General features: G+C 32.7%; 1 protein-coding gene across 6 annotated transcripts in view; it reads left to right on the top strand.

Annotated features, from left to right (window-relative positions):
* Positions 1 to 12855, top strand: part of Pcdh7 (protocadherin 7) — a 397839-nt gene that overhangs the window by 208077 nt on the left and 176907 nt on the right. For 2 of the 6 annotated variants that reach the window (XM_058572378.1, XM_046423818.2), the window contains exon 3: positions 7005 to 7100. The exons of the other annotated variants lie outside the window; for them this stretch is intronic. In XM_058572378.1, the coding sequence (XP_058428361.1) occupies positions 7005 to 7093 (89 nt within the window). In that variant the 3' untranslated portion in view covers positions 7094 to 7100. The remainder of the gene's footprint in view (positions 1 to 7004; positions 7101 to 12855) is intronic. 6 annotated transcript variants of the gene reach the window in all.

Here is a 12855-nt window from a genome sequence, read left to right as displayed (position 1 = left end):
AGAAGTTGATCATTACCTTGACTTCATGCACATGCATATATACGTAAGACCAGAGAATAGAGGTAAAAACTGTCATCTTTAATTTTGGTTCTTAAGATAGTTAATTGTAAATCCTAGGTGCTAGGTGGAGTTAAGACAGTCTTTCTATATAGGCTTTACTATCAACATTTACAAGGGCTGAATGAGAGGTTATAAAGCAAAAAAAACTTTGTTTCAAAATTTTATGAAATATAATTTTAAAAAATTTTGAAAATAATTTCTAGAATTATTTATATGTTCCTTGGCTGGGGTGGAGGTGTGTGCTATGAATGGATTTAGTAACTCACCACGTAGACATTGTGACTCATAATATCATGAAGATGGAGAACAAGTTTTCATGTTATCCATTATATCTCCAGCTATTCATAACAGTGCCTGGCATGTATTAGCTACTCAATAAAATTGTTTGAACTGAGTAATAAATAAATGAATATTTTCTGCATCCAAGATTTATTTACAGATTTCATTTTAAATTATTACTTTTGCTCTATTATTTTTTTTCTTTTGTGATAATTTAGGTTGAATTGTGCTGGTGGATAAATTAGTCAAAATAATTCATTGGTATAAAACACATGGTATTTATAAAAGGAATAGGTTAATCCTAAACTCTTTGTAGATACTTGACAAAGAGGATGTTTTAAATTCAAAAACCATACATCTATAAAAAGTACATATTTTTCCTTTTAAAATCCAAACTTCTATAATAAGTACATTTTTTTTCTTTCATTGTCTTAATTAACAGAACTAAAGTACCTCAATGGAAAATCTTTGTTTTGTAACTGAGAAATAGTTTTTTTTTTTTTTTAAATGTTCTATTCATCAAGGACCTTGAAGATATAAGACAATTTGGAGAAAAATCATAACATTCTTTGTGCACTGTGCCCTTAACAGAATTTCTTTTTAGAGAAATTGGGACTGATAAGTAAATTTTGTGAATGAGAACAACAACAGCTCAAATTTATAATACATTGTGTGTGTAAGGTTAAATATATTCTTATTTACATATTTATCCACTTGGTCATTCTTTATTAAGTCATAATTTAAATCTAATTCAAACAACAACTGTAAGATTACATCAAGATAACCTCTCTTGGAAGTTTCATTACATTTCTATTTTAAGTAAGTTTTTCACCATCTATGTGGCTCTGTATATATTTCATTCTATTTCTATGAATATCCTGGTGTACTCTTTAAAAATAGCAGTTTCTTTTGTTTTCTTCTTTTTTTCTGTGAAACCATAGGATGATACTGGGTAAAATGAAGATTTGCTAAGGTCTACTAGAGAAGTGACTCTCTTAGAATTTCCAGGGTAGTTACATTTCATTATCATAGTTCTGTTTTTTAAATCTCTTGCATCCATATCGAACCTCCAAGCCAAGTTGGCTTTGTTTCTGCCCTTTCACTTTTATTTTATAACTTTGATTCTGTCCCCACCACCTCTCTGTACTCTCAGCTTTCATCATGTTGACAAGTCACTGTTTTTAAATAATCAGCACTATTACTCGGTGTTCTAATTAAAGGTAAGAATAATTAACATATTTCATCTCACTAAATCCTTACTAGATTAAGTTTCACTCTTTCAAAGAGGAACAAACTGAGGCACACAGACCTTAGAAGTAACTTGCTACACGTCACATAGCTAGTGAGTGGCTGAGATGGGGTTTGAACACAACTTGTCAAATAAACCCAAACATTGCGCTATTTCCAGTTGTGACCTTCTCTCACTGGAAGGGTTCTCAACATTTCTCCCCAGCATCTCTTTTTCCGTGAGCCAGCTCTTCCTTTAGCGTTTACTGAGGGCATCACCTCCTTAACTCTCTGCATATTGTACATCTGTGTCAGCATATCTCACATTATATCATAAAAAAAACATGTGTACCATTCTTCTTGTTAGAATGTGGCTTCAATGAGACTGGATTATTACTATTATTACTATTTAGTTTTTAAATCCAGCTCAATATTGAAGGGGTTATACTAGCAGTTGTCAAAGTGTGGTCTCAAATCTCCAGGACTCAAAACCATTTTCATGATAATATGAGGCTATCATCTATCCTTTTAATTCTCATTCTTTTACATATGCACAGTGGAATTTCCCTGAGACTGCATGCTGTGGAATATTGCAACATATTGAACACAGAGCAGCTTTCTTCTAGTAATTCAATCATTAAGAGTTGTGCAAAAGTATAAAACAATTTCACTCATTTCACTTTTTAAAAAATATAAAAATTTTTCACAATATATTCATGTCAGGATGTAAAAATGGCTACTTTCAAATAGATTTGTAATAAATTATTTTAAAATTGTTTTAGTTTTAATTTTGAATATGGTAAATAACAATAGATACACATAAACCAAAGCTCTTTGACATACTATATAATTTGTAGAATAAAAAGAAGTCATGAAGCTTAAATGTCAGAATAACACTGTCTAACTCAGATTGAGCACTCATTAAACAAAATATATTTGGGGAAAAAGTAAAATTAGAATGTTAGTTATACTGGTTGAATAAACTATGTATTGATTAAAATTAAAGTCATAAGCAAACATGACTCAAGTCATTAATCAATGAATAATTAGGTACTTAGGTAGGTTATTGTTTTTATAAAGGACACAGTGGGGTATGCTATTTTGGCTACATACTTCAAGATTTTAAGAATTCACATTTATAAAACACTATAAAATTGAAATTAATGAAAGATCATAAATTTCCTAGTAGGTTTATAAAATATTTTAATGGAGGTAAATATTAAATTTTTAATAAAAATGCCTTCTAAGGAAACTTTATCATAACTTCAGATTTGAATATGGCAAGAGTTTGAGTACTATGAAAATTAATTTTTAGGAAGAAGTGTATAGTATTATATAAAATTAATGAATAACTTTAATTAAAGAAAGTACACTGCTTGTTTTACTCGATTTAAAATTTTAAACTATTAGATACTAACATTAATATATCATAATTAAAATTTTCATAAATACACCTACATATCAAACCCAAGTATAATGTTATTCAGTAATTGTAGCTAGATTTACACCTAAACCTTTGTTATACTCATCTCTAAATCCTTCATTTTACAATTTATTTTTTTTTAAACTAAAGCTGGTAGCTGGTAAAATTAAACACTTAGCTGATTTTTTTTCTTTGCCATTAAGCTATGCAACTTATGCCTTTATATCTAAGGAATAAAATCTAAAAATACAGGATCCTAGAAATATCATTCACTCTAAAATAGAGCTGAATATAGGATTAATCATCAACTAGTCTTCATCTTAACTCATTTATTTTTGTTGGCTTGAGGAAAAATACTTCAGAGGGTGTTTTTACCATTTTTAGTTTATTTTTTTTCCATATGGCTGGTTAAATTCGGACTGATAACCTCACCCTAAGTTTGTGTAATCAATATTTTATAATTTAAAATAGTGCTGTTGCTCTCAAAAAGCACATCAAGCACCATCCTCTCCGTGGTAGAGCAGTTTCCTGAGTCCTACAGGAACAGGGAGCATTCCATCCTTGCCAGGGTTTCAGATACCCCTGTACCCACCACCATTTCTACTCCACCAAGGCAGACCCTGCCACTCCCACAGTGGCAGAGTTAGTGGCAGAGTTGGTGCAGTGACGGAGCTGGCCTTTCAGTACTCCAGCCCTCCCCTAACGTGATGGACTGTAGCCCTATGTTTATTGAAGGGTCCTTTTTGTTAATCATCCAACTGTTACTAGCAAGAAGAAAGATGAAAGAAAATCTGAAAAATCTCATTTCCTGAAGCATGGGCTCCCCCAAAAGATTCTGGAATGTTCTGTGTACAAATGTGACAGACTGTGGGAAACTTTTGGAGTCATACCAGAGCTAATGTTTCTTTTTTTTCCAATTGTTACAGAAAATTTTCTTTTAAGATAGGCCTCACTAATAAGATAAGGAAAACAGTACTTTATCAGGCATGTGTATGCCTCTTCTCACGTATCTTTACACCAGACACGCCAGTTTTTGACAGAGAACAAGGGGCCCATCACTATCATAAACCATTGCAATCCGTGTTGGTTGAAAACTTTCACTGACTCACCCGTGTATTTACCCCCTTCCTCCTCCCACTTGTGTCTGCCTCCCTGGCTGCAGACTTTTTAAATCCATTGTCTCATCCATGTCCTCTCCAGTTTTTAAGTAGCAGTTTGGTATTTTGTTAATGAATTTCATTCCCCTTTAACTCACACAAAAAAATACAATCCTTTAGAATAGGAACCAGTGGGCTGTATTCTGCTTTACCCTTTGTGTTCAACATGAGTTTTCTAGGCTTATTTAACTAAGTTACACAGCATGAGTATTAATATCTTCGTATTAGTATTGCTACCATGGTCAGACATGTTTCCAAAAATAGAATCTAGAAGAGTCAGATTTATATGGGGCTGTGCCATACTATTCTCCATGCCATTGTTCTTATTTTGTGAGAATGAATTCTCATTCTTTTGGAAAAACACATTCATTACAAACTCTTTATAAAATCATTAATTATCTCTCCGTTTGCTGTTAATTCTCATGTATCATGGAGCTCATTTTCACTTTTTTATTATCAGGTGGAAATCCAGCTCAGGTCATTGTTCATAAACACATTCCTACAAGGAATTTCTCATGAGCAAAAGGGATTCATTTGTTATTCTGGTCTCTACCTTTTAATATATACCTTTGGTTTCTCTCATTTCGGAAGTTTCTAGTTTTCATTCTGTCATTTCTTGACTTTTCAAATCCCAGCTTAATTTTTTGGTTACTCTTTTATGCTGTCTCATTTATTTGTAAACTTTATATTACTCATTGTGTCATGATAAATTATCCTACCAGTGTTCTGCGTCTTGTATGTATATATTTACTTTTCAAAATTTCTCATAAAACTGTTTACTTTTGTATTTCTCACAGTACTATGCTTATTTATAATTATATTACCTCAAAAAATCCAGCCTTCCTAAAACAAAAGGAAAATTTTACTGTGTACTAAAGCCTTAGCATATTAGGGATCTATAAGCAAACAAACAAAGAAACAAACAAAACAATTTCATAATGTTAGTGCAAGTATTTGGCCAAAAAAGAAAAAGAGAAAGAAAGAGAGAAAGAGAGAGAGAGAGAGAGAGAGAGAGAGAGAGAGAGAGAGAATATGTGGTTTCTTTCTCTCCTTTTTATTTCTTTTTTGTTTTTGTTTTTGGTATGCAAGACTCTCACATTTGATTCTTCCAAAGATAAATGTTCATCCCAAAATAACCACTCAGGAATATTTATATTAGGAATAATTAGATTTAATCTTTAATAAAATGTTATTACTGAAATATGTAGGTTTTAATTTTGGAACAGGATTCAACATTTAAAATATTATGTGTAACATTAAATTAATATTTTTTAAATTAAATGTAAAAGCATGAAACTTATAAGAATCAAAGCAAAACTACATAAAAAGAACATGTTCAATCACATCAGATAAAAGTTAAGTTTCCAACTCAGAGTTATTTCTTTTAATTCAACTGGTCTTGATACTACATTTTCCTTCAGAATTCTTTGATGCTAATCTCTTATGATAACCAACTAGTTTCCAAATTTCTCAACTCAAGGGCTGACTAATATATTGCCTAAGCTTCAGGTGGGTCATGTTACTTTAAACAGGATGGCTATTAGTAAGCAGTGTGTCAAAGACCAGAGACATTGAGAAATTGGAAAATTTCGAGACACTCTGTCTAAACAGGATTAAGGCAAGACCAGAAAGGATTATTATGTTCCAAGCCCCGAAGATCTTTGTGATAGCTGCTTTCCTAAACATTGGGATTAAAGGTTAGAATCACATTCAGAAACAAGAATGCAAACATGTATTCATGAAAATCCCTGTCCTTAGAGAAAAATTCAACAATGTCCCAGCCCTTCCATAATGAAAACACTGAGAAACATATTTGGGTAAGGGGTCAATTTCTTTCTTTTTTTCTTTTTTCTTTTTCTTTTTTTTTTAACAGTAGAAACTAAATTCTGTCTTCTTTTCACGTTTTTTCTTCCTAAAAGAGAAATCTAATTTTTCAAGTTTATTTCCCACTTTACAAATTTCTTTAAATAAATAAGTTAAAAGAAATATTCATATACAGTTTGTACTTAAATATAAACATTAAAAGTTATAAAATGTCTTAAAATAAACACTAAGAGCAAAATCTAGCAGTGTTTGATTTTCAGGTATAGCCTTATCTCATATATTGATATTACTGAGACAATTAAATAGTTTACTATCATCAACTGCGTATTAAACACTTTCATTCATTTCTTTCCATATAATTCTGTTAACATTTTAAAAATGACATATAGTTCAGATTAAACCGTACCTACCAAACACATAACTAAAACGTGAACATTTTTACAACTTTTATTAGTTTGACCTCCACTAGTATGAAGATATCTTATTAAATTTAATCTATTTTTGTTAAGCTAGCAAGTTGAAGTTGTTTTGACGTCAACACTGCATACCCTTAGAAGAATATGAGAAGAAAAGTGCATTGTGAACCAGTTATAAAGCCACTGATTAGAAACAGAATGACAAAATAATAGGCTACTGTGTGTTTGAAAGAAAAATATATGTATATTTGGTGTTAGACTTTCCTATAGTTTTTCTTAAATCTGTTACCCAAAAATTCTATGCCCATATGTGAATATCCTGCCTTAAGCTACCCTGCCTAGTTAAAATGTGAGAAAAGATGGTGGCTCATTATATGTAGCAGCCCACTCTGTCCCATGGTTTGGAATATTGTAGGTATAATCTTCAGATTAGCACCTTTGAAAACAACTAATTTGTTTAGATTATCTTTAAAATTTATGTAGATTTTTTTAAAGGGAAGAAAGTAAACAAGTTCAGAGTTGGTGGAAATTGTTTTATTGGCAAGGTCTATGGATGGACACCACGGTGTAGGGGCTGCTGATTTTCCCTTTACATATTTCCCCATCTCCCTTCCCCAGGTGTTGCTGCCATCACTACCTTTCCCTTCCTCCCCTTTCCTCATGGCAAGACGCATGGAAGAAGAGTGCTGTTAAGGCCTCTCCATTAATCAACAGGTATGGTGGTTCTCATGAAGCAGTGCAGCTGCCCCTCTTCTGAGTTCTCCATTAAGAGTCTAACCTCTTTTCCATTTAGAAAACACTTTCATCCACTACGCAGAGCTTACTGATTCAGAGTAATTATTCAACCTGGGTGTATTCTTACATTTTCCAGCATGCTATGCATTTCAGAAATCTGTACACAGTTGTAGATTTTTTTTCTTTAATGGAGAGTACAGAAGAATTAAATATGATATTCTCAGAGAAAGGTGCTGTGCTGAAACAATTATACAGGAAAGAAATGGGACTGATATGTATAAACATGCCACTTTTAATGTTCTACTAACAACTTTTTTTTATAATGTATCACTGAAAAGTGTAAAATAGGAGTATTTTGTGAAGTTTTGTTCAAAATTCAATTATCGTAACATTTGCATTTTCAAAAGCATGACACAAAGTCATGTGCACATTAATTATAATACTGCTCTCATTATAGAAAATTAGGTATAAGTCAGTTCAAATAAACCTAAATCCCTACAGAGCTATGCCATTCACATATAAAACATGAATGCATGCTAATTCCTTTCTGCAAAACTTTGTTTTGTCACTCATCTGGTGACATTTCGGAGAGATGGAAGGGAACTGCTTTGTTCAAGCAATCCTCAGATAACCTCCCTTCATGGTGCTACATTTTGAAAGGAGCTAGACCCTCAGGGTTCAAACTCTAGTAGAGTCATGCCTTATAAAACGTGAACACTCAGTCATCATGGGGAAACGCCTGCCTTCCTGATTTCCTTTTCTGCCAGAGGAACTGGTCCTTCCAGCTCCTGCAGGGGCTTGTTTCGAAGATCACTTGTACTCTGCATTGCATCATTATGACTTGCTCAGGTTCTTGTTATCTTTGGGCTAGGAAAAAAGATATTGGCAGGAATCTTAAAAAAATAGTAAGTTCATCTATAGCTGTGCCTGTATATGGCAGCATGATATGTGGCATTTTCTAAAGCAGTACGGTAAGACCCATGTATGTATATTAATAAAGCAACACATTATGATTTACATGAATTTGTGCTGAACATTAAAAGATAATGTTCAACTCTTCCACTATATTTAAATGCACTAGAATATCAAGGAAACTGGAAAAAAGAATGTTGTAAGGCTGTCCCATTAATCTTTAATCAGAAATGTATGACTCCTTTCATATGAAGCTCTGTTCATTGGCTGCCCTTCATGATTCTTCTTGCTTTATTTCCAATCTTAAATTCCGCTACACTGGATTCACCCTGTGATCTGCCTTCTACATCTTTCTCAGCAGATGTGGTCATTTATGTTCACAGGTCTTTGTGTGCTTGGGTCCCTCCATCTGGAGAGCACCTAAACCCATACCATGTTGAGAAAACTCAAAGCAATAATAGAAGCAGTAAACACATGAGAGGCTACTGTACCAGGTACAGTGTTAATAGACTTGATCTCCATTTTCTTAAATTGTCCACACAACAAAACATTGCTTAATCAATGTGTATATCTGTACTTAATGGTAAGAGAATTGATGCTTCAGGAAGTCTACCACTGTCAAAGTCACTCAGGATTGCCTCAAGCATTATATGCTTTTTGTAGCTTCTCCTGATTCCTCTGGAGCAATGCTGGCTAAGATCCTCATTCATACTGAACCCTGAATTCCTAGAGGACAGTGACTCTGCCTCACCTTTATTCCATCTTCAATGTCCACAGTGTTTTTTACTCACTAAATTGTTGAACCAATGAATGTTTGCATAACAGTTATTTCTTTTTCACTTAAACACAAACCCCTCCCTCACCCATACAACTCTCTACTGTTTTTATTCTTCTTACCTTATGGCTTTTGACCATTATCAGTTTCATAGATGACCAATACATTTTCTCAAAAGATATAGTTTATTATTTTGCCTAGACTTAAAACCTCTAATTAAAAACTAGTTAAGTATAAAGTTATTGCATTCATTAAAAAGGAATCAATAATTCAAATTCCATAAAATTTTCCAATGGTAGGAAAGGAATTATAGAAATTTTTATATCTCATATAGAAAATAAATTAACTAAAATGTTTAGAAATTTGAGGAGAGGAGATCCAAAAATATTACACATTATGTTGTAGGAAAATAAGGGCAATATGTATCAAATATGAAAATGGTCCTATCAGTCTACCATAAAATTAGAGAAGTAAAATGTAGATAATGAAAAAATGTCCAATCAAAGGAGGGAAAAATAAGACAAAAAGGAAGCAAAATTATTCAAAATGTATGAATTGTAAAGGGACTCTATGATCAAAAACCATAAATATTGAAAGTAGTTTTTTAAAAAGTCAAATAAAACTGGGAGAGAAGAAAAAATCAATGTATGTGGAAAAAAATAACTCTAAGAGTTTGTGTTTTCTTTATTAGAAAAACCTTCGAGGTAAAATAGTTGGGGTGAAAAGGGGCATGTTAAGATATGTTGATGTGTGTACAGTATTTGCTTAAGAATTATTTCTATGGGAACTGTGCTTTTTCAAGTAAGATAAGGGCTTATGCATTAACATGGAGCTATGTGTTCAGAATTTAAAAGATTGTGCCAGGAGAACACAACTGAAAGAGAGCTTGATGGGAAATTAGGGTACAAGTCAAAATTTATCCCTCCTCATCATGCTTTCTACCAAGGTAATCATGAAATTAATTAATCTTTTAGTTCCGTGAATATAAGTATCGTTTTGTATCTGTTTTTTTCTTTATGCGGAGTGCTTGGAGCATAGAATAAATATTTCCTGAATTAGTCACGGCATTTAAGAGTAGAAAGAGAGATTAGTGGTCAACCAGTCCAGTCTAAGACTATACATGCATCCTTCAACACCATTTATAAGATTTGCTCATCTCTGCTTGATTAATTCCAGTGACACAAAGTACAGAGGTAACTCTATTTTAGGACACCTATAACTTCCTAGCTTTTTCTTTGAGCTCAAATCTACCTTCCTATAAGTTGAATCCATTTATTGTGCCTTTCCCAAGGGAAAGACACAAAATAATTTCTATTTCTTTTCCAAATGAAAGATTTCTAGAACTAAATTCAGACAGACCTTGTCATAAGGTTGAGATATACAGTGCCTCTCTGTGTCTTCTTTTCTGGTTTGCAGCCCAATTTTCCTAATTTTTCTGTGGCTTGTTTATAAATCCTTTTAGTATTCTGTTTATTCTCATTTTCTCACTTAGTGCAAAATGCTTTTTAATAAAGCAAGGAATTCACAATGGGCTCCTACAGTTTATATTCATATTTAATCAATTTGAAGGACCTAGTAAATCCACTTAAATATCTTGAGAAAAAAAGGGGGGGGGCGGAAAGGAAATATGCTTTACAACTGTGTGGCTTTGTTCTGAATTTATACATAATAAAGGTCAACTTTGGATAGTACTTAGTATATAAAAATGAATACCAGTATGTAAAAAACAATTCAAATAATGAGAGTATTTGATGCAAAATTTTCCATCTTTATTAAAGAGAATTTTTACATAAGAAACTCATTCCTTTTTCTTTAAAAATGCACTAAAATTATAATACTCTGAAGGGGTTAATAATGTTAGTGAAAGTAAAAGACAAAGCAAAATGAAAACTATTTTCTCAACATAAATTATTGCTGACTAATAATATGAGCTCCAATATAACAATATGTTATATGAAGGTCAAAATAGAGCAAAATCAGATTGAAATGTGTGTAAAGCATGCAATGTCAGCTCCAAGCTTTCCCTAATAAAAGTGACTGCAAAGTAAATTCCTCCCTTATGTGAGCTCTTACTTAATGCCAAATTGCTGTCAGTGTCCCTTGGCGAGTTCTATTTATGAGTAGATTACGGCACACTCACAGAGAGGCCCTGCACATCTGACTTTCAGTGAGTGCCTACACTAATATACGGCTTTTTCTAGAACTGTGAAATTTAATTAATTTGCTGGCAGAGAACACTTCTTATGCCACATGCCTCTTTCCTGACCCTACCCAAGATTTCCATTTTCAGATGTGCTTCATATATTACAAACCTATATAATCTTAATGAAGGACTTCCATATGGTAATTATAGTGCTTTACTTTATATTCTCAAAAGCTCAAATGCCTACATAAATTCTTTTTCTATAATACCAAGTGTTGCTTTGTAAGTTGCAAGTATATATGCATCTCCCCCTCTGCTTTTTTGACATTCAATTCCCAAAGCAATACCCTTCAGGTATTTGATTATACATAGGATTCTAAGGCAGTGTTCTTAAAACAACAGGGAACCTGTATCTGCTTTGTCTCACACTGCTCTTGGAGGTGTATACCATGTTCAATGTGTCTAATTTAATATGTTTCACTCTGTTAGTATCAAATAAGAGCGGAGTGAAAAGCAGGAGATACAGATTAATCACTTAACTCCTCAAGATTTCACTAACTGCATAACATGAGTCATTTGGACTAGCTTAGCTTTAATTTTCACTTTCAACAGAATACAGAAGGCTAGGGATTTTTAAGTCAAGCTTTCCTTCTAAGTTTACCAATAAACTGAATTTAACCCTCTTGGAGCATGGATTTCTCACCTGTACAATGAGGAGACTAAGTTAGATCAAGGATGTAATCTTTAGTGAGAGCAAGTATCACCTTATTTTTCTCTTAGAGCTCTCTCTGGAGAAGTATTTTGACAATTTGTTTTCACACAATGACAAGGAAGGTTGTGAGCATGTGACCAATTACATGCTCTGTCACAGACTTGCTACATGAATCCTAAAAGTGGTTTTCATTCAAAAAGAAAAAAAAATTACAATTTTAAACTGCTGTTTTTCCTTCTTTTATGGATATATAGATGCTTTCCGAAAATATGTGAATCGAAGAGAATGCCTGGTGGCCTTAAGGAAAGCAGGTTGAGAAGAAGACAGGCAGTTGAGATACTTGGAACATTTTAATGCCGAAGAGAAATGAGGGTTTCACTGTATTTTTTGTGCTTCTTAGTGGCAGAACAAATGCCAATAGGATTATATGAGAAAAATTGTTTCCATATAAAAATAAAATTTATTATAGTAAGAATCACTTAATAAAAGCTGTTTCATGGCTTAGTCTGTGCTGCGAATTCTGTATCATTGAAGATGTTAACATTTAGATTGCATGACAATTTCTCAGTCATTATTAGAGGAATTTATTCATAAGACAGTAAGTTAGACATAATGCATTCCATTGCTAATGGTCTGTGATTCCATAATAATCAACACATAATACTAGCAGTACCTCTGTACTATAATTTAGAGATATAATTGCAAAAATTGCATGGGTATTGATAATTGAGAATTCTCAGCCCAGGCATTTACTTGTCAGCCACTGTTATGGTATTCTAGGGAAGTGCTTTTATTAAATCAAAGCTACTCTTCTGAGGAGAAAGTCACCACTTTCCACTTGTGGATCCAGCACTTCTTGTTATAGACTACTTGCTCTGTCCTCATGGTGAATGTCATTTCTCTATTGCAATATAACTGATGATAATTAAAGTTAAATAAATCTGACTTTCAAAAAAATAATAAAGATCAAGCAATGAAAAAATGCAAGAAAAGACTGTTAATACAACAAATAAATGTAGTTCTAATTTTGAAATTAGACCACTTGTGAGAACAGTAGAAAATATCACCAAATTGCTGAAGTTTTGCTGACATCTCTATTGACTGTTTTCCACGTATCAAGGTGTGGAACATAAAGCATTTCCCATAGAATCATAAGTTATTTTTCTTAAAAGGGATTGTGAAAAGTCTAAAG

Source organism: Marmota monax, unplaced genomic scaffold (genome assembly GCF_021218885.2).
Source record: "Marmota monax isolate L192 unplaced genomic scaffold, Marmota_monax_Labrador192_F-V1.1 WCK01_AAM20220418_F8-fsc00009, whole genome shotgun sequence".
Lineage (NCBI taxonomy): Eukaryota > Metazoa > Chordata > Mammalia > Rodentia > Sciuridae > Marmota > Marmota monax.
The sequence above is the reverse complement of the archived record's forward strand: the minus strand, read 5'-3'. Positions and strand labels throughout refer to the sequence as shown.